At 40.7% G+C, this 27,462-nt stretch overlaps 1 protein-coding gene across 3 annotated transcripts in view; it reads right to left on the reverse strand.

Moving 5' to 3' along the window:
- The window catches only part of psd2 (pleckstrin and Sec7 domain containing 2), a 182,972-nt gene that overhangs the window by 118,678 nt on the left and 36,832 nt on the right, over positions 1 to 27,462 (reverse strand). Inside the window, exons 1-3 of one of the 3 annotated variants that reach the window (XM_072590832.1) lie at positions 13,896 to 13,946; positions 12,797 to 13,529; positions 8,352 to 8,849 (exon numbers count right to left, since the gene is read on the reverse strand). In XM_072590832.1, coding sequence (XP_072446933.1) covers positions 8,352 to 8,849; positions 12,797 to 13,440 — 1,142 coding nt within the window. In that variant the 5' untranslated portion in view covers positions 13,441 to 13,529; positions 13,896 to 13,946. Of the gene's footprint in view, positions 1 to 8,351; positions 8,850 to 12,796; positions 13,530 to 13,895; positions 13,947 to 27,462 lie in introns of those variants that run through there. The other 2 variants (XM_072590833.1, XM_072590834.1) reach the window with 2 other exon arrangements.

The following is a 27,462-nucleotide window of genomic DNA, read 5'->3' on the forward strand; positions in this document are numbered from 1 at the left end:
CTCATAGCACAGTAATTAGAAAATGATGGGATTTATCCTAAACAATGGGGAAGCTTTTCACTTCAACTTGTCACTTTCAAGGTTCCATGACAACAGAATGTCAAACATAAAACTTTGAGGGACTAAGACTTGAAACTTCCAAACTGCAGAGTGGTGAATAGCTCAAGTCCCTTTTCTTCCTTTCAGCATTGAGGATATCTTAATGGGCATATATGCTCTGCCACTGACATGAAAATCTGGGACTATGTTCTTTCACCAGGTATGTCCTTTACATAAGAAGAAGGACAAATCCAACCCAGCCAATTACTGCCCCATCAGCCTACTCGCAATCATCAGTAAAGTGATGGAAGGTGTCATCAACAGTGCTATCAAGCAGCAGCTGCTCAGCAAAAACCTGCTCAGTGATGCCCATGGACTCTCAGCTCCTGACTTCATTACAGCCTTGGTTCAAACATTGACAAAGTGCTGATTCAGGAGGTGAGATGAGAGTGACAGCTGTTGACATCAAGGCTGTATTTGATAGAGTGTGGCATCAATGAGGCCTGGCAAAACTGGAATCAATAGGTTTTAGAAGGCAAACTCTCCAGTAATTGGAGTCATACATGACACGAAAGAAGATGATTGTGGTTGCTGGAGATCAGTCATCTCAACTCCAGGGCAGCTCTGCAGGTGTTCCTCAGAGTAGTGTACTAGGCCCAACAATCTTCAGCGGCTTCTTCAATGATCTCCCTCCATTATAGGGTCAGAAGTGGGTATGTTTGCCAATGATTGTGCAATGTTCAGCACTGTTCACAACTCCTCAGAAAACTGAAGCAATCCATGTTCAAATGTGACAAGATCTAGACAACATCCAGGCTTGGGTTGACAAATGGCAAGTAACATTTGTGCTGCACAAATACCATGCTATGACCACCACCAAAAAGAGACAATCTCACCCCTGCTCCTTGAAATTCGATGGTGTTACCAACACTGAATTCCCCACAATAAACATCCTGGGAGTTATCATTGACCAGAAACTCAACTGGATGCACAACATAAACACAGTGGCTACAAGAGCAGGTCAGAGGCTAGGAATACTCAGGTAGTAGCTCACTCCCTGACTCCCCAAAGCCTGTCCACCATCGACAAGGCACAAGTCAGGGATGTGATCGAATACTCCCCATTTGCCTGGATGAGTGCAGCCACAACAACACTCAAGAGGCTAGACACCACCCAGGACAAAGTAGCCAGCTTGATTGGCACCACATCCACAAGTATTCACTCCCTCCACCACTGATACTCAGTAGCATTAGTGTGCTCTATCCACAAGATGCACTGCAAGAATTCACCAAAGATCCTCCGACAGCACCTTCCAAATCCGTGACCACTTCCATCTAGAAGGTCATACCCATGAAGGTCATGGGAACACCGCCACCTTCAAGCTTCCCTCCAAGGAACTCACCATCCTGACTTGGAAATCTATCAGTTCCTTCACTGATGCTGGTCAAAATTCTGGAATTCCCTTCCCAATGGCATTGTGGGTCAACCTACAGCAGGTGGACTGCAGTGGTTCAAGAAGGTAGCTTACCACCACCTTCTCAAGAGTAACTAGGGAAGGGCAATAAATACTGGCCAGCTAGTGATGTCCACATCCCACAAAATTAATCAATAAAAAGAACAGAAATAATGAGGCTCTGCTCCAATTGGGTTTGTTACCATCTATTAGGTGTCAGTTTGTCCTGTATTGAGAGAAGCATGCGGGATGTTTGAAGAGCTAGAGAGTGAAATCCAGATGTCCACCTTAAATCCTATTTCATGTGACAGCAAGTGAACATGCAGGTTGTTTCACTGAGTTTATGTTGTACATCCACTGGTTGAATGCCAATGTGACGATAGTCCAGATTTTTGGGAGTGGTTAGCTCAGTTGGCTGGATAGCCAGCAGCATAAGTTCAATTCCTACCACTGGCTCAGGTTACTATGCAGGGCTCTCCTTCTCAACCTCTCCCTCGCCTGAGGTATGGTGACCCTCAGGTGAAACCACCATCTCTCTCTTTTGACAGAGCAGCCCTATGACCCTGTAGGACTATGTTGATTTTATTCTTAGTCCAGAATTTAAACGATAGAATTAAAGGGTGCCCTGGTATAATATGAGCACATCTGAAGCTTCAAAATAACAGCAATATTTTCTGTCAGTTTATCAATCCGGGGATTGACACAAACAGCACAACAATCCCGGGCTTGATACAAACAGGAACAATGATCCCGAGGCTCAATACTAACAGTAACACCAAGCCAGGGAGCGATACAAACAGAAACAATTATCGCGGGCTCGATACAAGCAGTAACAACAATCCCGGGAATTGTACAAACAGTACATCCAATATAGTATAGCAAGTTCAGATGAAATTTTACTGAATGCATTCTTTGCCTATCTGATTAGTACCGGTTAAATTTTTAAAAAGTTTGGGTTTATTCTACACATTTCCAAACAGCCCTCACTCCCTTTCCACAATTCCAGCAGAAGCTCATTCAAAAACAGCTGGAAAAAGAGACCTTCTCCAGATATCTGAACTTCTCAAGCAGAACTTTATAATCAGTGCCTTCCTCATGAGACAGAAAAAAGTACATACAGTTTAAGATTTTTCATATAGTGAGTACCCACCAACAAACACAATATTACTTTGAAAATTTGATTCAGCTGACATCAGGAAATCCCACCAGATTGACAGTATATGATGGTGGCAGACAGAGACCTAATTAAATACCAGTGCTCCACTTCAGTGCAAGGGACGTAATATTCAATAAAATTTCCATTTTTATAACACCTTCAATCTAGGATGTGATTTTGCTCGCTGAGCTGGAAGGTTCATTTTCTGACATTTCGTCACCATACTAGGTAACATTATCAGTGAGCCTCCAGATGAAGCACTGGTGGTATGGCCTGCTTTCTATTTATGTGTTTAGATTTCTTTGGATTGGTGATGTCATTTCCTGTGGTGATGTTATTTCCTGCGGTGATGTAATTTCTTGTTCTCTTTCTCAGGGGATGGTAAATGGGATCCAAGTCAATGTGTTTGTTGACAGAGTTCCAGTTGGAATTCCATGCTTCTAGGAATTCTCATGCATGTCTCTGTTTGGCTTGTCCCAGAATGGATGTGTTGTCCCAGTTGAAATGGTGTCCTTCCTCATCTGTATGTAAGAACACTAGTGGGAGCGGGTCATGTCTTTTGGTGGCTAGTTGATGTTCATGTATCCTTGTGGCTAGTTTTCTGCCTGTTTGTTCAATGTACTGTTTGTTACAGTCCTTGCATGGTATTTTATAAATGACATTAGTTTTGCTTGTTGCCTGTATAGGGTCTTCCAAGTTCATTAGCTGCTGTTTTAGTGTGTTGGTGGGTTTGTGGGCTACCATGATGCCAAGAGGTCTGAGTAGTCTGGCAGTCATTTCTGAGATGTCTTTGATGTAGGGGAGAGTGGCTAGGGTTTCTGGACATGTTTTGTCTGCTTGTTTGGGTTTGTTGCTGAGAAATCGGCGGACTGGGTTTATTGGGCACCTGTTCTTTTTGAATACACTGTTTCGGTGATTTTCCTCTGCTCTTCATAGTTCCTGTGTGCTGCAGTGTGTGGTGGCTCATTGAAATAATGTTCTAATGCACCTTCATTTGTGGGTGTTGGGATGAGTGCTTCTATAGTTCAGTATTTAGTCAGTATGTATTATTTTCCTGTAGACGCTAGTTTGAAGATGGTAAAAACAATGACTGCAGATGCTGAAAACCAAATACTGGATTAGTGGTGCTGGAAGAGCACAGCAGTTCAGGCAGCATCCAACGAGCAGCGAAATCAATGTTTCGGGCAAAAGCCCTTCATCAGGAATAAAGGCAGTGAGCCTGAAGCATGGAGAGATAAGCTAGAGGAGGGTGGGGGTGGGGAGAGAGTAGCATAGAGTACAATGGGTGAGTGGGGGAGGAGATGAAGGTGATAGGTCAAGGAGGAGAGGGTGGAGTGGATAGGTGGAAAAAAAGATAGGCAGGTCGGACAAGTCAAGGAGACAGTAACTGAGCTGGAAGTTTGAAACTAGGATGAGGTGGGGGAAGGGGAAATGAGGAAGCTGTTGAAGTCCACATTGATGCCCTGGGGTTGAAGTGTTCCGAGGTGCCCCATTGGCTGTTTGCTCTACTGTGACATCTAGGAATGACAGTTTGTTATTGTTTTCCTCCTCTTTAGTGAACTTTATGCCAGTAAGGGTATTATTGATGGTCTTGAAGGTTTCCTCTAATTTGTTTTGTTTAGTGATGACAAAAATGTCATGCACGTGATGGACCCAAAATTTGTGTTGGATGGTAGGCAGAGCTGTTTGTTTGAGTCTCTGCATTATTGCCTCTGCTAAGAATCCTGATATCAGAGATCCCATGGGTGTTCCGTTGGTTTATCTGTAGGTTTTTGTTGTTGAAGGTGAAGTGGGTGGTAAGGCATAGGTCCACTAGCTTGACGACATTGTGCTTGCTGATGAAGTTGGTGGTGTTTGGTACAAACAAACCAACAGAACACCCATGGGATCTCAGACTAAGTAATGCAATTCCTGTGTGGGAAATTCTGGACTGGAGAAGCCTAAGAATCTTCAGAGACAGCACAAAGAAATATTGAAGTTTGTGGATAGAGTAAGAGTTTGAAAAGGAACAAATTTGAGTTCTCAGACAACGGATGTTTTTCCAATTGGCTTTATAACTGGTGCTACTTTTTAAGAAAAACTGAGAGAAACTTCGAGAGAGCAAGCCTTCTGAACTGAGTTCAGTAACATTCTCACTTCACCACCAACAGACAGACCTGCCATGGTTTGTATGGGGCCAAAAATATAAACTTCTCCGTTACAATACATTCAGGAGGGGAATTAGTATGGGTGGCAAGTTTGTACCAGTGTGCTTGAATGTACCAATATTCTGAGTGGTTTGTTAAAACGGAAACTGTAAATTGGGACAACACAGTGGCTCAGTGGTTAGCACTGCTGCCTTACAGCCTCAGGGACTGTTTGTGTGGAGTTTGCACATTCTCCCCATGTCTGCGTGGGTTTCCTCCGGGTGCTCTGGTTTCCTCCCACAATTCAAAGATAAGCAGGCAAGGTTGATTGACCATGCTAAATTGCCCATAGTGTCCGGGGATGTGTAGGTTAGGTGGATTAACCATGGGAGCTGCAGGGTTGCAGGGGTAGGGCAGGGGGTTGAGACTGGGTGGGATGCTGTTCAGAGAGTTGTTGGGTCGAATGGTCTGTTTCCACACTGTAGGGATTCTATCCTAAAAATAAACTCCATAAAAAATTGAAAATAGATAGCAACATTGTTCATCATGGGTAGTGTGGTAGTGCAGAGTTGTGATAGCCAGAAAGAAGTTTTACGAAGAATATTTCAATTTAGCTTATTGTAAAGGCAAAAATATTGAAGCACTGCCACTCAATGGCCTTGTAACATAACTGCATCCAGTCCTTTGGGCAAAGTACAGCATGAGTAAAAAGGTCATGCGGCTAACAGTGTGGGCTATATTTTGCAACAAGGCTCAGGTCTCTGTGGCAACATTGGAAGGCTGGTCAAACACACTGAGGCAGCCATATATTCCCTCATGGCAAGCAAGGCACAGAGGCCAATGATTTGAAAGGTAGTGGCTGGAAATAAGACAGATGCAATACTCAAGTGGTAGGCAGCAATACATTCAATGCTAACTGTAAACAGTGTCTGTCTGGATGTTCTCATCAACCAAGTTTTCCACCTGTCCATCAGTGTCGAGCTGATGCCTTTAAACAACAGTCTTCTATCTAACTGCTGCCTTCCACTGGAGTAGGAATGCATCGGGTAGCCACGTGATTTAATGATGCCTTCCTGCAGGTTCTCCTCCAGACTACAAGGGTAATGCAAGAGGTCCTTCTCCCATGGATGCAAAGAGAAGACCAGCTCAACTGAGCAAGCTTTGTAGAGGTGGACAGCAGCCATGGAGTTGCTGAAAGAAGTTGAATCCAGTGTTACAATCATATCAATGACCTGCCTCAGTCCACTAAAATCTAGACCTCTTTCAATTTCTGAAAGGGCTGATGTGTTACAATGAATGTCGATGTATGAGGGCATACCGTGTTCCACTGTGCCTGTGATACAAGGTGTCTCTCATCTTATGTTCCCTCCCTCCTCTGTATCCTTATCATCTTAAGAGCCATTGCAATCAACAATTTCTTCCTTATTCATGATCTCCTCTCTCTGTAGCACCAAGTTATGCACAGCAGGCCAGCGTGATAAGCCAGACTCTCACTGCAGCATATTGAAGAGTTCTATCAGATCAAACTAGGCACCAGAATAATTTCTTCAGAAACTGAATGGCCTGATTGAATGGTGACCAATGGCAGGTATTAGATCTTTCCACTGCATTTATACATGGGCTCCTCACAGGAGTGATAAGCCACATTTCTCGTGATAACTCCTGTTTCTTCATCTTCATCCAAGGAGCACAGGGTTTTGAGAAAAGCTGTGGCATTTGTACTGAAGTACATAGATGGCTTGGCTGCTTTCTGGGAACCAAGTACCCATCTGAGGTATCTACATTCAGTTGTCAAAGAACAAATGAACATTGAATGAGTGGAAACCCTTTCTGTTGATGAAAGCCCATGGTTTCTGATTGGTGGTCTTGATATCACATGTGTGTAATTGACTGCACTACATCGGGAGAATCCAGTGATGGCCCCTAAAGCCAATTGTCTTCATCTCCTGAATGAGTGGATCAGTGTGTCAATGCACTCAGGCACCGACTCTGTTGAATGTGACATTGCTCACCTCCTGGTTGCACAGATGGATCACAGAAGGGAATATTGTACATGCAACTCCATGAAAGTCAAGGTAATCTTTGATGCTACCGATAATGGATAGCCACTAAACCGCAGGTATTACAGCTCATTGTGTAGAATAGCTCAAAGACAGTGAAGAGCTGCAGTTATTGGTAACACTACCATATGGATATCAGGAGATATCCCAGTTGTGACTTGAGGACTCTCTCAAAGAAAGTCTTTCTTACATGTAGTAAGACTCTCAATACCTTTCCCCATCTGTCTGGCCATCTTGCTAGCCCTCATGTCCCTAGTATACCCCAACAACCCCTTCTCTTTGTGCTGTACCAACAACTATGACAACTGTGAACCCTTAGCAAATGAGGCCTGTGGGATTTCTCTTAGGCATTCTATCCAGAATTCCTACTGCCTTCCAAACCCCATATCCCCACACTTTTTCCTGACTTCATTCCTTGGGAGTAAATGTTAACTCAGAAGCACGGCTTCCTTAATGCTTACCCCTTTTACCCCATTCTGTGATCACTTGACAATGCCCTCTGAGTACCAACCTCCATACCACCAAGTTCTGGCTCTATTGATTATAAAATGAAAGAACTGCAGATGCTGTAAATCAGAGTTAACGTCAATTCTGAGGCAAGTTACTCGACCTGAAATGTTGACTCTGGTTCTCTCCACAGATGTTGTCAGACCTGCTGAGCTTTTCCAGTAATTTCTATTTTTGTCTCTGGCTCTTGATGGTTGGCTGAGAGAACCAGTATTCAGCTCTGACTTACTGCCACCTCTTTTAACCAGGTGAGCTTCTGAAGCCTATGATGCCTACTGTGACATCAGTAAAATCCAAACCGTAACATCAAATTCCAGTTAATTGCCTTTTTAATGTCTTATGTCTTATCCCGCCGCATCAATGCGTGAGGTTTACCTTCCATCAAAATCAAAAATCAACGAAAGAATCAGGCTTCTGGGCAAACAATCTGACATTTCCAACAACAACTAAGACCCTCTCACCATGCTTCCAAGCAGCATTGTGTTTCAGTTGTTTTACTATTGTAAATATTGCTCGGGTTCCCACAATGGTACTGGGCTGGTGCAATGGTCCATACCCTTTGAATCTATATGCTTCAATCAACTGCAGTGCCAGACCACAGAAGCCTCCTCTCACTTGCCAGACTTCCCATTCTTTTTCCTTACTTATTCTTTAACTCCTCTGCTTTCCTAGATAACTCCTCTCCTTCAAAAGCTTCCCAAAAGCGTCCTCTTAAATCAAATCTTTCCCGCCAGCTGAATGAACAATTGCTGTTTTGATCTATGTGAATCATTTGGGACCTCTAGCCCACAATATACCATTCAACTTTTTATTAGTTGGAAATCATAGATTCAGAGTTTACAATTTCCCGATAATTACACCTAATGTGTTAAGAGCAACAAAATGGAAAATTTCCATCATTAAATTGTAAGATTTTGCAAATATATATTTTTAAAATATGATAATATTTAACATAACAATTTATATCAAGATTATTATAGATAGAAAATGCTTTTACTTAGTCAATTTACCTGATGGAATTAACTATCTTGGTGATGTCATCTTCTAGTTCATCTCTCTCATTGTGCAAACCATTTGGCATTGACTTCAGAGAGGACCTACTGAGGACATTCTCAGACCTGCTGCTGGTGAGTGAGTGTCTCAGTGGACTTTCAACACTTCCCTCATTCATCCTAGACTGATGTTCCTGGTCATTGCTAACTCCAGCCTCCTGGATCTCTCGCTGTTCAGCAACCTGAACCAATTTCTGCTGTAGTAGTTCTGGGGTTTCTTTAATACGTTGTTGAATTAGAGGTGTGAGTGGGGCTTCAAAACTGATACAGCTATCTGTTTCATCAGTCAGTGACAACACATCCAAAGAATCCAGGCTACTGTATGAAGTGCCCTTCATAAGGTCAGATTCCACAATTCTTTCAAATGTAGAGCTGAATCCATCTCGACTGTCCTTCACTTGGACTTGCTCTTTTTCAACGGTTGCACCATTAGCCATTGTCTCTCCAGCTATCAGCCTGTTAACAAACCATCACAACAAAAAATAATATTTAGTGAAATTTTAAATTATGTTAAGAAATTAACAGCATAATATATGCACTTACCGTTTTATTGTAAAAACAAAAATACATCATTGTAAACAAGGAACATTTTGTAAATGTTAGTTATGAATATCCCAAAACAAAATTAAAAAGAATCAAAATCAACAAATATATCTGAAAAAATATTGATTTCATCAACTTGACTTTTACATTATTATCTCTGGTGCCAGATTAAAGAATATGAAAAGGCAAGATACTTAGATTCAACACTTTTTAACTATGGTGAAGTTAATACTAGATGTTATTAAAATGACAGTTTTATTTCAGTTACTAAGAGCAAGTAACTGTAGAACTACTAAAGGATGAACGGTACAGTCTCAAGTATATTCTTTCCAATGTAATGCCACTTAGAAAAAAACACTTCTCTTCAAAGATATAATCTTATGAATTGAGAGTTACATCAGAAAATATTTCAGTGTGTACCAAGGCTCGTGGTGTGTTGAGTGCACCTGCAACTATAAAGTGAACCCAGCTTGTTAAATGAGAACATCTGAATTCCCAGTGCACTGCATACAATGCATTGGGAGCACCTTTATGTCAGACAATAGAATGTTCTGTTATAGCAGCTCTGAAAGGATTATAATTGCATTTAAAAGGGAACTAGCAACAAATTTAATAGTCAAACCAAACCAGAGAAAGAACACTGTCATTCCAAAATCTCGCAGTGAGGGGAGCTTCTGCAGAAGCTATGGAGAAAGTCAGATCTCTTTAGAGAAAATTTTCCTAAAAAAGAAAGCAAAGAGCAGCTAATGGATAAAAGGTGATATCTTTTTAGACTTTTAAACTTTGCTTTGTTTTGTGATCAACATCGCAAATTACAACAGCAAAGAGATTTACACTTCCGTGACCCAGAAAGTGCATTTCTGTGTCCAATATCTAGAGAATATGTAGCATGCTCAGGAATCAAATACTAAACTCTCACCATTGTCTTTTTATTTGTGGTCATATCCAATGTTTTTAATGGACAGTGAAGTATATTCCTTTTTATGCTACAGTTTAGGCTACAGCTTACAATTATTATTTACAAAGATTATAATGATAGAAAATGTGAGAACATTGATAGGATTGGAAAGCAAGAAATTTTAAAATCAAAATGCTTCTTCACTAGGAACTACGATAGGTCTGTAAGCAAGGGATGCTAGCTGAATGGAATTTGATATGATCAGGACACAAGCAAGAGTTTGGATGACCTCAGGTTGAATCAGTAAAATATGGGAGATCAAAATATGTTGAAATTGTAAGGTCTGAAAATAATAAAGGCATGAATGATGTTTCAGCAGCAGATTGGCTGAAGGGTCAACTCCAGATTTGGAACACAAGGTCAGAAAATTACTCCAAAATCTATTTTGGGACCATTGTGGATCAAACTAAGTTGGGCCATTCTGTGAATGAATTGAGTTGGTAATGTCTTATTTAAGAATTTAAAAAATCATTTGGTGAAAAAGCTTAACTTTTAGCATGTAATGCAATAGAGAGTCCTTCTCTCCCCTCATAGATGCCTGGAATTAGGAGAAGGAAAGGAAGAAACATAAGAAGTCCAGAAACATATGAGTAAGCATGCTTACGCTTCACATATTTCAAAAAGATTGCATTAGTTTCAGTCAAATGTCAGGATGTTTAACCACTTTTGTTTACAAACAATCTTAAAATAAGTTCATCACAAAATTGTAATTTTGTCAGAAAACATATCCTTATTCCCAGTAAACTTTTAAATAAAGTACCAATGTAATAGGCTTCTACTGTTGAATTTAAGATAGATGGCCCCATAAACAAAATAAGAAACAATTTGTTAACTTGAACAAGCAACCCAAAGAACAACCTACATCCATTGTATTGGAAAGTTACGTGATCATTGATTTTTCTGGAGACCAAGATCGAAAAGAAAGATACAGAAAAATAGTTCTTTTAAATACAGAAAAGATGCAGGAACAAATTGAGTTGATATAGGAAAACATTCAGGGTTAAAATAAAGAATTAAAATGCTGACAGTGAAAAGACATGAACTTCAAATAAGATAAAGTCTAATGCAGAAAATATGCTATATTTTGCATTGTGTATTACACAAACACAGTTACCGAATCATCTGTATGAAGGCAATAATAATTTCCCAGAATATTCACTTGCTAAACAGACTAACATTCCATATTTATCTTCATGCACTAAGGGTTCACTTATTCTTTGTTTGGAAGGACTGAATGCATTTTGATGCATTCATTTGAAATATATCACTGTAGGATGCTATTATTATCTTTCCAAGTTATGCTCTCATGCATTTAGGGTGTGGGTTAATGCCTATAAAAAGTAACACACCTTAGGTTGAACTGGTTGCAAAAGCAGTGCTGCAACGGAACCAGGAAAGCTATTTTTGCTTGGCATATTTATTGAAATAATAGAAGATTTATCGTACACAAACAATCCCTTATTTGACTAAGGCAATCTACAATGGTGTCATTATATTCATATAATCATAGAGTTGTACAGCTCCTTCAGTCCAAATTGTCCATGCCAACCAGATATGCTAAATTAATTTAGGCCCATTTGCCAGCATTTGGCCGATAGCACTCTCAACCCCTTTGGGTGCATGGATGCACCAAACATCAGCTACAATGCACACACATGCAAATTGCATGTTCACACTTTTAAGTAAGCTGGCTGGTGTTTTGGCATTTTGTTAAAATATTTTACTTAGATTCCAGCTTTAAATGTCTGTCCTTTGCTTACTGTTTGAAGGTATAAACTATATATATATATATATATAATTTCATAAGTTTCATTTCTTAACTCAAGATAAAAGGGTGCTGGAAATTGTGGGCTAAGACGCTATGTAGAGAAGTGGAAAGAATGATGAGATCAGAGATTAGCATTACTTTTTGCTTTTCCTTTTCTCTTCTTTATTCACATAATCATTTCCCCATGCAGACGAATATTAAGATAAAGCAATAACTTGCCATCTAAAAATTCAAACAGCAACTTATTCTTTGAACTTCAGCAAAGAAGAAATAGTAGTGCCCAAAGGCTGATGCCAACCAACCAGCTCAGTTCCTCAGTAGCATTCTTCCTATAGTAGTTGGACATATATATCCACTCCAGTAATGGGACACAAAGTTGGTAATGGTGGCGGTAGAAATAGGCATAAATCGCATTAGCAAATTGTAGTAGTAAACATTTGTGAAGTACATAGCACAAATGAAGAGGAACAAGAGTTAGTGGAATTGGATTAGCTTTGGCATGCTGGCTTGAATAGTAATCAAAGACAGAAGCAACTCAAGGACATTATGGACTATTTCCATTTGTCCACTCCCACCCCACCCTCTGCAACCCTGCCTCCTGCCCCTCCCCCCAGTAGAATCTGAGAATCAGTAACCAGCACCTCATTTAGTCTATCAACTTACAAGAAGGAGGCAGAAGACAGACACGATAGACTTGAAAAGTAAGAACAGAAGCAATCCCACTTATACCACAAAGCTATAGGGTGAAAAGGAGTGTGGGTTAACTAGTAATCATGAATTTGATATTTGCCAATGTTTACAGCAACTACATCTTAAAGTGATATAATGCAAAATTGTTATTGATTTCCATCAATTCTCAAAGGCAATAAACAAACTATTAAAAGAAAGAACATTGCAATCTCAAAATCTGAAAGATTCCAGCTTGCGCAGTGCTTTTGGTTTATTTAATTGATGTATGGTTTGAATGTGCACGATGTTGTATCCAAAAGCAGATTTTTTTATTGGTCCTCATTATCCTCAAATCATTCAATGGACATCAAAACTGGCATAACTGCAAGTTGTCATAATCTGCAGTATTTGCCTTGTTAATTAAAGAAACCGCAGAACTTTGATGCATCTCCTGCAGCAAATTACCTTTTCTGCATCTCTTCTGCAGAGTGTTTCATCTGCGTATCCTTGCCACATGCTGTGCTGTGCTCCAAAAAACTAGTGATGTCTTTTTTCTCAGCCAGCTGCATGAGTATGATGTTTTCTGAGCTTTTATTGGAATCTTCCCCAACTTTTAAGTCACAGTTGATTCCATTTGCCAATAAACCAGTCACTTGCTCGGCAATTTTGTCATCAGGACATTTCATGCTTGCTTCTGCTTTTGCTGCAACCTCAGGTGTGAGACTAGCAGCATTCTTTGTGCCTGTGATTGTTGGTGTGCCTGTGGCATAATCTTTACTCAACTGCCCAGGCATTCTTTTCACACACTGTGCCTCATTTTCTTGTTCAGTTATCATCAATTGATGTTTGGCTGCATTATTTGATTTCTGCTCTCCTATAAATGGGCTTTCATCAGAATTTGACTGCTTAGCTGTTACATGTTGTGTGCATTCTGAGCTTAATGCATCCGTCTTTAGAAAAATCTGTTCATGATTATTTGGAACTTGACTTTTTGTGGATGTTGGGTGATTTTTACTTCCATTTTGAATAGCTGTTTCTTGTGCCAAAATGTTGAGTTTATTCTCTACACCAATCCCTGAGGTACAAGGGGTGTTTTTTGCTTGGCTCATGTCCAGATGCTATAGAAGTTATGTTATCTTCCAGTTTTTGAAATGTACTTTATTTTATTTCTTACAGTTGATGAAGATGAAACTTTATCCTACAGGAGATGGAGAGAGAAAAATATTTTTTTATTCTGAAGGAACAGTCTGTGGCTCAAGAAACCTAAATGTAAATAATACTACAGGAAGCAGAGGATTACTTATAACATAGTGCATTACAGGAAATAATTGTTTTGAAAATAACATATTAATTTACGTTTCATGATCAACATTATGTTAAAAGAAGCAGAAAAAAACAAGAAATACTGAGGTGAGAGAGCATCTGTGGAGACAGAAACAGGATTAGCAGGTTGGATTTTATGATTTCCCCACCAAAAGGTTTAAAGAAGGGTGAGGGAACCTCATTAAGTCCAGTAGGGAGCTTGTCTGCTGTCTAACCATCCATAACACCACACTATACCTACCTAGCAGGGGCATTAGCCAGCCTGTGCACCAGTGATTCATTTGAGGCCTTTAAGTGGCCAAGTATCACTGGCAAGACAGGTCTGTGCTGAGCTGCCAGCCCAACAGGTTTCCCTCACACCTCCTTGACAGGTTCCTTAGCCTACTGGACGGCCCTCCAGGGGTGCCCTCGACCCCCCAATCCCAAACCAACCACGGTATGTTCTCACAAAGGCCTCTCAAAGGAAGATCTCCATTAGAATAGAAGCCTGTGATAGAGAGAAAGGTGGGAAGCATTAAAAAACACAGAAAGTACAATGTCAAAGGGACTGGTAATAGGACAAGTAATAAAACCAAATATGCTCCGACAGGAGGTCTGCATGGCAGAGAGAGAAAAGAAAAAGTAAATCAAAAACATCAAAGAAAAAGGAAGAAAAATGGAGGGGAGGGGTCATGATCTAAAACGATTAAATTCAATGTTGAGTCCAGGAGGCTGTATGGGTTCTATTTGAAGGATGAGACTGTTTTGTGAATTTGCTCTAAGCTTCCCTGGAATATCGCAAGAGGATAAGGACAGACACATCACAGCAAAATGATGGTGCAGAATTAAATAACAGGTTTGGATTCTCCTTACAAACTGAATGGAGATGCTTCACAAGAAACCACAGAGTCCCTAGACTGTGGAAGTAGGTCATTCAGTCCATTTCAACCCTCTAAAGAGTATCCGACGCAGACCCACCCAATCCCTGGAATACTGCATTTTCCTAACTCACCTAGTCTACACATCCCTGGACACTATGGGCAATTTAACATGGCCAATCCACCTAACCTGCACATCTTTGGATTGATAGACAAAACCAGAGCACCCGGAGGGAATTCACACAGACACAGAGAGAATGTGCAAACTCCATCCCCGGGGTTGTGAGGCAGCAGTGCTAACCACTGAGCCACCGTGCCGGCCCAAGGGCGGAAGTAAGTCATCCAATCTCTGTCAGGTTTCTCTCGTGTAGAGGAGGTCACATTATGAGCAGTGAGTACAATGCATTAAATTGAAAGAAATAAAATAAACAATTAAATCATGTTTCACCTGGAACGCTTAGGACCTGGGTCAGTGAGCAGGGATTAGGTAAGAGGGCAGGTGTTGCATCTTTTACATTGACATGGAAACAGTAACCATGGGAAATGGAAGTCTGGCTAAGGAGTGGACTGGACGCTGCACAGGGCATGGTCCATTGGAAATGCAGGAAGGGGTGGAAAAGGGAAGATTTTTTTTGGTGATGTCATCGCACAGGAGGTGGCAGAAATGGCAGAGAAAGATCAATCCATTACGCAGAGAGCTTGATGGGTTTGAAACTGAAAACAAGTAAAACCCCATCGTGGCTTTGGGAGAGAGAGGAAATGTTGGGAAGGAGAAAATAAACCTACGTGGTCAAGGATCATAATAATCACTGAGGAGAGTAATCTGGGAAAGGTACATTTGAGGTGAAATGAAGACATACATTAAATGTGCACGTGTGGGAAATTGCATTATTGCAACAGGTGCAGATAGAAAAACTGGGAAAATGAAACAGGCACCTTAGTCATAAGAAGGCATATACTTCCATTTAAAAAAAAGGTGAAAAATACAATGTTGAGACCATTCTCAAACCTTTCTGAGAAATATAATTCATCGTGATTCCACATGTACTTTACTCAGGTTTCCTCTTCGTACTTCAGTTCCAAACACATTGCTAATTAATGAAACATGTTACAATTCAAATTGCTTCTGTATAACAATTCATACAAATTGTACTTTGCTTCCAATTTTAGGCATGTATCAATTGTCTTGTCAATTCTCTTATTATGAAATTTTCTCAAAATCACATACTGTATCTTCCCAGTCAAATGAATGCACAATGCATTTCCAGTGCTCACCATTGTGTATCTTGCCACAAAGAAGATACGCCCTCAGACAACCATCATTTATTCTTTTCCCCTTTTATTTGGTGGCTTACTTGGACAATGTAAATTACACTTTTCTGTAAGGGAATTCACACATACATACACACACCCCTATCATTTTGTGACACTATTCACTGTGACTTGTTATGCTTTTAAGCGTTAACCATTCCAGAAATTAGTTTAAAAACAACACGTCTGTAACAAATTTGAATTGTGTAAAATAAAATGGCAAGGCCATTCATTTGTCCAGTTCACAGGATAGCACTATCAATGTATGTTGAGTACAAGATGCCCCTGTGTATCTATTCTTCTGAATGGTGCAGAATGATGTAATAGTAATTAAACTTTTAAATTAGAAAATTAAGCAAATGCACATAAGCATACTGTCATTAATATTGTTCATTAGTAAAGAAAAAATCAAAGCTTTAACGATACAAATATATTAATAAAGGCAAACTGATTAAATTATTTTATTCATAATATATGCACACACGCAGCATAAAAGATAACAATGTTGTTTTGAATCAAGAGTTGAAACAATTAGATTAGATTACTTACAGTGTGGAAACAGGCCCTTCGGCCCAACAAGTCCACACCGCCCCGCCGAAGCGCAACCCACCCATACCCCTACATCTACCCCTTACTTAATACAACGGGCAATTTAGCATGGCCAATTCACCTGACCTGCACATCTTTGGAGTGTGGGAGGAAACCGGAGCACCCGGAGGAAACCCACGCAGACACGGGGAGAATGTGCAAACTCCACACAGAGAGTCGCCTGAGAGCTTGAGAGTTTCTAACTTAAATATAACTTCTCTAAATTATTGGAAGGGAAGAAAATGAGAATAATTGCAAAGTTACACTAGGGTATTTGTCCTTTCACTTCTAGAACCTGGGAGTGGAATCTATTTCAGGCTGATAGAACAAAGTTCCAAATAATCTGGAGCATCTTAATCTATTTTGGGGACTACAAGCAGAACGCGCCAAAAGCCCTCAAAATTTTGCTCAGATTTTCTCTAAATTGGCAGCCTTACTTAGATGTCTACATCGGAAACATTAGAATGGTACATGCTGATTTCAATCTGAAACCACATGTTGGAAGAGTGTAATGTTGGGAGTTTTATTGCACATCGTATCAAAACTCAAGTAATTACATCATATATTTGGCATGATCTGGGACAAATCAAAGCTGAAGTATATTATGGTAAGGTCAACTTCAAAGGAAGGCATTAGCAATTTATACAAATCCACTTGGAAGCTTGCATTCAAGAAAATGTTAATCCAGGATAAATGATGACCTTGAAAAATTTACTTCAGAGTAAGCTTACTGAACACAAGCCAGGGCATAGAAGGCTATTAAACATCGACTAAATGATGATCAAAAATGACTTGACATGAAAATGTGAAGTGAAATAAATAAGGTAAAGACACTACCAAATCTAAAAGGTTGAAAGGAGAGACAATTAAGAAGAATAGGACTGATTCAAAAGATCAAGAAACAGAAGCACAGGTAGGCCATTCAGTCACTCGAGTCTGCACTGTCACAGTCGTTATGGCTGATCTAATTTTAACCTCATTTCCCATCCTGTTCCCGAAAAGCCCTGACATCTTACAGTTCAAAGATCTGCCTGTCTTCACCTTGAATATATTCAAAGACAGTCTGTACATCTTTGAGCTAGAGAGTTGCAAAGGTTTCTTATCTTCAGATGGAAGATCTTTCTCCTCATTTCAGTTTTAAATGTATACCCCTTTTTCTGCAATTATGCACCATAGATATCCTAAGAGGAAATTTAGTCTTAGCATCTAGCCTGTAAAGTCCCCTCATAAACTTTTATGTTTCAATAAGACTACCTCTCATTCTTCTAAACTTCAATGAATATTGATCAAACTGTCGAATGTTTTCTCAAAAGAAAACCCTTTCAGCAAGGGTCAACCTAGAAAACATTCTCTGTATTACGTCCAATGCAAGTAGATCTGTCCTTAGCTAAGGTAATCAAAATTTTGCACAATTGCTGAAATTACAGTGAGACTACGTGTAGATAAGTAAAGGCAGCAGCAGCAGCAGCAGCACTGAGATGAAGAGCACAATGAGACATGCAGGATGATATAAGAGTAACAAGAGAGCAGACTAAGAGCACAGCGAGGATATTGGGAGAATGAAAAAAAAAGCTGTGCGCACGAACAGATTTAGTGCCATCGAACTATAGTTCGAAACAAAATCATTGGGTTGTGTGACAGGAAAGCAGGGAAGTGATTGGTTGGTGAATATTTTTCACTGTTTCTTTTTCTGAACTAGGTTATTCATTCAAATTATGAACTGGGAAATTAAAACTTTCAATTGAGGTAAGCATAACAGTAGGTTAATTACTAACAGCATATGCATTGAAGAGGTTTAACAAGATCTTTTCTAGATTTTTAAGAAGTATCGGATTTTTGTTTTGGTCATTGTTAGACAGCTGAGACCTGTTCCTTGCAATGCCTGCACCATTTGAGAATTTCAGGACATTTCATATTTATCAGGAGACCACGTGTGAAGGAAATGTCTCTCGTTGCTTCAGTTTGAGCACAGAATTTCCAAACTTGAGGAGCAGATGGAGTCACTGCTGAACATCAGGGCAGTTGAGTGATTTATAAACCAGACCTATCAGGAGGTGTTCACTTGATTGACAGTAAGCGCTCACAATACAAAAATGGGAGGTTTCAAGAAGAGGAAGGAAAGGCAAGAAAATAGTAATCTTCCGGTGTGTGCCACTCTGGATATTGAAGACAGCTGGGAGTCAAAATGACACTTAGAGAAATGCAATCTAAGTTGTAACATTAATAGGCAAAGGATTTCACAGGAGAGAAATGCAAAATATCTATTTTGCATTTATAATAATTATTATTATAATCAATTATTATAAGAGTCTGCAACTGGGGAGTCAGACAAGCATATCTGCAACCAGCATAATGAATCTGGTTGCCTGCCTGATGCTAAGGTAAAGGACTTCAAGGAGAAAGCACAGAACACTCTGCAGGAGGAAGTGTGCGAGCGAGAAGTCATGATACCAATCACACAAAATGGGTAGATATTGAAGTTCTATGGTCAGATTTTCATGAGGTAAGTATAAAGATAAAAAGTAGTATCTCAAAGGTATTAATCTCTGGGTTACTTCCAGTGTCACTTGTTAGCATCTGCAAAAATAGGAAGATGGAGAAGATAAGAATTTATACAGTAATTGGCAGAGCTCTACAAAGCATTATCATACAGAGGGATCTAGGTGTAAAGATCCACAGTTCCCTGGAAGTGGCAACGTAAATGGATAAGGTGGTCAACAAGGCATACAGCATGCTTGCATTTGTCAGTCTGCAAATCGAGTATAAAAATTGGCAAGTCAACATTTGGAATATTATATACAGTTCTGGACACCACACAACCAAACGGATGTGCAGGCTTTGGAGAGGGTACAGAAACATTTTACCAGGATGTTGCCTAGTTCAGAGGGTATTAGCTACAAGGATAGATTGGACAAACGTAGTTTATTTTCACTTGAACGTCAAAGGATGAGGAGAGACCTTACAGATCTTTATATAATTATGAGAGGGATGGATAGAATGGATAATCAGATCTTTTTCCCAGAGTAGAAATGTCAATCACTAGGGGACATAGGTTTAAGGTAAAAGGGGGTAGGTTTAAAGGAGATATGAGTGGCAACTGTTTTACATAGAGGGTAAAAAGTGTCTGGATTGCGCTGCCAGGGGAGGTGGTGGAGGCAGATACAATAGCAATGTTTAAGAGGGATCATGACAGACACATGAATAGGCAGGAATAGGGGGATATGAACTGTGTAGAGCAATGGATCTTTAGTTTAGAAAGGCATTATGTGTTGGCATGGACTTGGTGAGCAAACAGCCTGGTCCTGTGCTGTACTGTTCCTTGTTCTTTGTATTTCTCAATTTATTAATGACACCCAGAAACCCCGGAGCTTCAGAGTGTCACCTGGTGAAACAAAGTGACAAGGAGGCAGGGCAGAAGTGTTGCTCCTTCACAAAGCCCCAGTAGACTCTGTGTGATGGTATGGAGGATATTGATCAAAGGCAATGGCCAGATTCTGTTAAAAAGAGGAGCAAAAGTCCCAGAACTGTGGGGTCATAGAATCAAAGAGTCATAGAGATGTACAGCACAGAAACAGACCCTTCGACCCAACTCATACATGCTGACCAGATATCCTAACTTAATCTAGTCCCATTTGCCAGCACTTGGGCCATATTCCTCTAAATCCTTCCTATTTATGTACCCATCCAGATGCCTTTTAAATGTTGCAATTGTACCAGCTTCCACCACTTCCTTCGGCAGCTCATTCTATACATGCACAACCTTTTGCATGAAAAAATTGCCCCTTAGGTCCCTTTTAAATCTTTTCCCTCTCACCCTAAACCTATGCCCTTTAGTTCTGGACTCCCCCAAACCAGGGAAAAGACCTTGTCTATTTACCGTATCCATGCCCCTCATGATTTTATAAAACTCTACAAGGTCACCTCTCTCTGCCTCTGACACTCCAGGGAAAACAGTCCAAGCCTATTAAGCCTCTCCCTATAGCTCAAACCCCCCAACCCTGGCAACATCCTTGTAAATCTTTTCTGACCCCTTTCAAGTTTCACAACATCCTTCCTAAAGGAGGAAAACTAGAATTGCACACAATATTCCAAAAGTGGCCCAACCAATGTCTTGTTCAGCCAATGAATAACTATTATGAAGTTATGCTGTGTGTCATCCTAGGGTCATCTATCAGCAGAAATTAAGGAACTGGTTTCAGGGGATGGCCAAGGGAATTCTGAAACTAGGCCTAGAAATCAGAGAAAGGAGCAGAATTGGCTGAATGGTTTACCTCTGCTCTTACATCTTATGGTCTTGAGTGGGAGGCATTGATGAAAAGGTTGCCTTTGCTAAAGAGCATACAAGTCATTGGGACTGGTTGGCTTGCATTCCAATTTGCTGAACAACGTGGAGATGGTGATAGCATAAAGGATTACCATAATCTTTCAATCTTCCATAAATATGGGGAGGTGCCAGAGAATTATATAGTGGCAAACGTCAAACCATTTTTAAGGAAGGATATCACGATTGCCCTAGAAACTACAGGCCAGTTAGCTCAATATCTGTGGTGGATAAGATTTTAGAAATAATAATCAGGGAAGGACTCACCAAGCACTTGGAAAGCTTTCTGTTAGTTAAGAAAAGCCAACACTATTTGGTAAAAGGCAGGCCGTGCTTGACTAATCTATGTGAATCTTTTTACGTAGTAACAGAGACGAATGAAGAAGCGAACGCAATGGGACATAATAAAGCATTTAACAAAGCACCATTTAAAAGGATAGTTAACAAATTGAGGCTCATAGAGTAGAAGAATCAATGTTCAACTGGATAAGAAATGGCCTTAAGGACAAAAAGTAGAGAGTGCTAATAAATGGTTACTTTTCCGATTACAGGTAGTGGTCTTCCATAAGTTTCAGCATGAGGACCACTGTTTCTTTCTTTTCCTTTAAATTAATGATCTGGTGCAAATCTGTGGTAAAGTGGTGATGTTAAAATCAATCCTGTGGCAAGGCTCTCCCATTCATTCTGATTCCAGATGGAATTTTCCCAAATCGTTATGCTCCATGGTGAGGAAGCGTGAATGTGCTCTCCTTCTTAATGTAACTCCTCTCTGGTCACAACAAGCTTAATTTAAAAGGGATCCCTGCCCTTGTAAATACATTTTCCCAATTCAAATGCACATATTAAAAGGAGAAAAATGATCTCTGGTTTTATTTGCTGATACATTCTGATGAGTTCCCTTCCTGTCAATTCTTGTTGTCATTTAGCATGTCCCTATCTTGTACTGCTACCTTTCCCTTTCTCATTAACCTTCCAAATTTTCTTTCACCCAAACCTTACTATCTATTTTAAAGTCCTATCTGCAACCTAATTATTCAATGTATCAGGTCACTGGTCCCAGCAGGGTTTAAATGAGCCCATAGCAGTGGTACTTCTCCCATTTTCCCCAGTACTAGTGTCAATACCCCATGAATTGAATCCTATTACTTCCACAATAATCACATTCAATATCCTACAATGACTTTGGAATATAACTTCAGTGATTGAATTCCTTAGCTACTATTCAGGAATGGTCAAGAGCCCCTTCTTCAAAAGACCAGCACGGAAATGATCTAATCACATGATATACAAACTATTCCTTTGCTTGTAAATGTACATTATCCACTTAACTATATTCTCCTTAAGGTGTGTATGGTGAGTGAGTGATAAAGCAATTTTCAATGTAAACACTTGAGTAAATAATTCTTTTTAGTTAAACCCAAGAAAGTATGCTGATAGTTATTCAACTACTGAGTTACTCAGGTAACAAGCACGTTTCTTTTAAAAAAAACACTGACTTTGGACAATAAGGGAGGGGCACAGGGTTTCAATTCTCCCTCATATTTATCTAGAACACAAGGATTCCAACTGATAATCCTGAGCTAACGTTCCTTGAGCTGCAGACGCTGACTGCAGATGTTGTTGCATATGGTGCAGTTGCAATATATCATTTGCCCTTGCACAATGCCTAACCTATTAAATAATATGCAAGTATTTAAATACCACTGAATTAACTATTAATATTTCTAATGTAAGCAATAATACTTAAATGCGTTAGGACTTTATCATAACTTAGTCCAGAGTCATAACCCTATTTGTTTAAATTTATTTCTATATATCAAGCAACGCATCTCACCCCTTGCTCATCAAATTCTTGCATTTACCAAATTACCTTGCACTCCAGTGGAATCTGCACTCAAGTGAAGCTGCACTACACTAATGCTCATTAATGATTCACTTACTGGCTAATACTCTTAATATTATGTAATTTACAGAGAAAATGGCAAAATTGCCAACATTGACATGCACAATTATAGTAGAAACCAATGAGGGGTAAAAGTAAATACAAATGTTTCTAGAGCTTTAAAAATTGAATGCCAGGTACTTACCAGCTGCCTATGGCCCACATAAGACTGAAGAATAATCAGAAAGAAATTAGTGCATAAAAATTAAAACTTGTGATATTATCTAAAAAATGTTTCATTCTTACCCATCATTGCACTGCCTGCTATTTTTTGGGTGGCATCATAAGATGATTTATTTCAAAACTGTACAACTCCAAGATGGTAGCAAGAACCATTAAGCAGCAGCATCTAAATGTGGGTGTACACACCTCAAGTATTTCAATCAATAACTAAGCAGCTAGACTTCCAGAAAGATTTTGATGCCATCCTCGCAGTTTCTTCATCATCTTGAGAGCCTCTCTCTATTATCCCATTCCAGTGTCAAAGGGTTAAGGAACTTCATGTGGTTTACCGACTTGGGTTTATTTGTCCCAGATCACCTGATCTTATGCTCTATCAGATAAACGAACTGCCTTACTTCATAAATGCTACCATCATGAAAATAGCTTGCTTTTAGATGTGAGGGTATGGAGCAAGGTGCAGTCATATTCTTGATATCTCCCCAACTCCCCCCAGGAGGGCCTTCTTGAAATAATCCCTCACTTCAGCTTCAGTTGTGTTGGTGTTAGAGATTAACATCTGTATTGCATCAATATTTAAATGTGTAGTGTGAGATAAACCAAGATTAAACTGCTGAGATGGCAATCCTGACACTGAAAACGTTTCAATGGAAATAATCTAAAAGTCAGTGTTCAAGATTTCAAATGTTGTGGCTTGACTTTCATTTGGCAGCTTACTCCAAAGTGAAATTGTCCTTGGGGTGAAAGATTCTTCATGTTTTTAAAATGAATGGGAGGTTGTGTGGATAGCTACCTTGTGTTTTATCATTGCCAGAGGGCATCAGGTACTTGCTGTTCAGGGCGAAAGTGAGGACTGCAGATGCTGGAGATCAAAATCAAGATTAGAGTGGTGCTAGAAAAGTACAGCAGGTCAGGCAGCATCCAAGGAGCAGGACTGTCAGTCACCATCAGTCCATTCTATATTTTACAGAACAGGGAGAGTCTATTTCCTCCCTCCTTTATGTACTGATCCCCATTCCAAATCTTTCATCAAGGACATGACACAGGTGTATTTCCTGTACAGATCTTTGCAGAGTTGGGAAGCTAGTCTTTGAATTGCTTCAATCTTATTGATATTTCTCACTACATTAGGAAACCACACACACAACTTCCATACAACACAATCAGCTTATTATAACTCCAACTTCAATATTACTTTAGAGGGTTGGGTTTGTTCTTCCTATTGCTTATTTGAAGCAAGTATTTAACAATGTTCTCCCAACTACAGTAGCTCAAACAGTGAAAACCCTGAGAGGTGACTGTGACATCTAACTTCAAACATGAGATACAGCAGTAAGTCATCCTGATCTCTCCAATCATTGCCAAGAATATTCCTATTGTTCACTCTTGAACATATTCAGCAATGGTAATGCCTTCAAATAGTGAGGGAACGTATAGTTATTGCTTGGCTCAGATATTACTTGTTATTTATCATCCCGAACCGGATGCTATTTAGATCTGGCTGTACTGGAGATGGGCTGCTTCAGCATCTGAAGAGTCATAAATTGTACAGAAATATAAGTGATCAACAGAAACATTCCCATTTCCAACCTTATGATAGAAGACAGGTCATTCGCAAAACAGCTGAAGATGCCTGGCCCGAGGACATTACCCAGAGGAGTTCCTGCAGTGAGACCCTGAGGAGTTCCTGCAGTGATACCCTGAGGAGTTCCTGCAGTGAGACCCTGAGGAGTTCCTGCAGTGATACCCTGAGGAGTTCCTGCAGTGAGACCCTGAGGAGTTCCTGCAGTGAGACCCTGAGGAGTTCCTGCAGTGATACCCTGAGGGGTTCCTGCAGTGAGACCCTGAGGAGTTCCTGCAGTGAGACCCTGAGGAGTTCCTGCAGTGATACCCTGAGGGGTTCCTGCAGTGAGACCCTGAGGAGTTCCTGCAGTGAGACCCTGAGGAGTTCCTGCAGTGAGACCCTGAGGAGTTCCTGCAGTGAGACCCTGAGGAGTTCCTGCAGTGATACCCTGAGGAGTTCCTGCAGTGATACCCTGAGGAGTTCCTGCAGTGAGACCCTGAGGAGTTCCTGCAGTGAGACCCTGAGGAGTTCCTGCAGTGAGACCCTGAGGGGTTCCTGCAGTGAGACCCTGAGGAGTTCCTGCAGTGAGACCCTGAGGAGTTCCTGCAGTGAGACCCTGAGGAGTTCCTGCAGTGAGACCCTGAGGAGCTCCTGCAGTGAGACCCTGAGGAGTTCCTGCAGTGAGACCCTGAGGAGTTCCTGCAGTGAGACCCTGGGATGAACTGTTTTCCAATGGAGAATCAACACAGCGTTTTCCTCTTGATTCCTAGTGACTTCAGTTTTACGAGTTCTCCTTGATATTACACTCAGGCAAATGTTGCCTTGATGCCAAGGTCAGTCACACACACCTCAACTCGTGAATTCCTTTTGACTAAGGCTAGAATGAGATCAGGAGCCACGTGACCCTGGTTGAACCTAAAGTGAGCATCAGTGAGCAAGTTATTACTGTGTAATGCCATTGATAGCACAGTTTCCGGCAAGATGCTCCAGCCAGAGCTACTCTGCCTGTTCTTTTTCTTTTATTTCTCTCTTATTTACTTCGCCTTTCTGCTTTAGGGGAAAGGAGAAGCTGGCAAGCCTCAGGGGGGAATCCTGGAGCAGCAGCTGACACGGGGAAGCAGTCCCGGAGCAGTAGCCGACATGGGAAGCAGTCCCGGGTGGAGGCTGGCACAGGGGAAGCATGCATGGGTGGAGGCTGGCACAGGGGAAGCAGTCCTGGAACTTACTTTGGAGCATCTGAGAGTCGGCGATGGTTGTTGGACTGAGGTCTGGCGCGGGCGGTCAGATAATGTTGGAAGCCCCTGCGCTGAGCTGCTCAACGTGATGTTTATTTGGAATTTCTTTGAGTGTAGTGTCAATCCTTTAACTATGTCTTATTTCTAATTTATTCTTTAAACACTGTAAAGTAATGCAACTACTTTTCCTTTTATTCCTCTCTTTTATCTGAGGTTTATTCCAAGATACCTACCTAAGATGACGCCATAAAAAGTGATATTGTAAAACTTTTCACTGTACTCCTGTACTTCTGTACTGGACTACACACAACAATAAAGGGTATTCTATTCTAAAGGATATTCTATTCTATTCTGTTGATGATCCCTTCCATTACTTTACTGACAATAGACAATTAAGGCGATGATTCACCAGTTTAATTTATCCCAGGTAGCTCAGTGACTCAGGTGGTTAACCCTGCTGCCTCACAGCACCAAGGACCCAGGTTTGATTCCAGCCTTGGACAACTATCTGTGTGGGGTGTTTGCACATTCTCCCCATGTCTCTGGGGTTTACTCATTGTGCTCCAGTTTCCTCCCACAGTCCAAAGGTGTGCTGGTTAGGTGGATCGGTATGCTAAATTGCTTGTGAATCACAGGGATGGGTGGGTCTGGATTGGATGGTCTCCATTTGGCCAACGACCTGAGCCTTGTTATGTCAATGTTGCAGCATTCCATTGATGTTCACGACATTGAAGCTGGAAAAACAGTATTTAATTGTTTAATCAGGCATTTCCAGTGTTCTAGTTTCAACATGAACAATAGGTGAGGTGAGGACCCTGAGGCAGGCAGTCAGAGACAAAACTGAATTCATCAGAGCTGATTGGAAATGGTTCCTGTTTATCTACAGAAAAAGGATCTAGCTGTTTAGTGAGTCTCTGATAAATGGGTAAGGTCTTTTCTATTCCTAATTTTTTACACAGCACCTAACTCGATGGTTGTCCATAAGATATATAAAAGACAATATGCATAAATGAATAGCATAATTATACAATTAAATCTCATTGAGATTCTGATGATGTGGCAATGCTGCAGAATTGAAACTCCTGGATACCATGGTGATCCAGGACAAACACGTCTGCAGTAAGTATTTGATATTCAATCAGCTTCAACTCAGAGTTCATGAGCTGCAGGCTGTACTGAACACACAGTGACACATCACTGTGGCAGGGAGTTTGGTGGAGGTGGGAGATGTTGGAATTGCCTGAACTCTTTCGACAAGGAAGCAATCATATTACTTAGCATAGGGTCCCTAGATTCAGCCAGTAGTCAGTGAGGCAGGTAAGGAAACCCAAAGAGCAGCCGAGCAGGAGTCTTAGCCTGTGCAACTGTTCAAACGGTTTTTGGTTCCCACAGCCTCTTCAGATGACAGCAGAGGCACTGGGGTGGATGTGGATATCTCCTGATGAAGAGCTTTTGCCCAAATCATCGATTATCCTGATCCACAGATGCTGCCTGACTAGCTGTGCTTTTCCAGCACCACACTCTCGACTCAGATCTCCAGCATCTGCAGTTCTCGCTTTTTCCTGGATATGCAAATTAACCATGGCACCATGATGCAGCAAGCCATTCCAAGTGGGAAGCAACAAAGAATGTTGTGATGGTGTTGGGTGACGGCAGTATAGTGAGGGGGATTCACAGTGAAGAGCAAGAGTGCAGGCAGGTGTGCTAGGATTTGGGACATCTGCTTAGTGATAGAAAAGAACTTGGAGTTGCAGGAGGAGATCATCAAATCACAGAAATTAGGAGCAGGGTAGGACATTCAGCTTTTTAT

Source organism: Chiloscyllium punctatum, chromosome 20, assembly GCF_047496795.1.
Source record: "Chiloscyllium punctatum isolate Juve2018m chromosome 20, sChiPun1.3, whole genome shotgun sequence".
NCBI classification, from domain to species: Eukaryota; Metazoa; Chordata; class Chondrichthyes; order Orectolobiformes; family Hemiscylliidae; genus Chiloscyllium; species Chiloscyllium punctatum.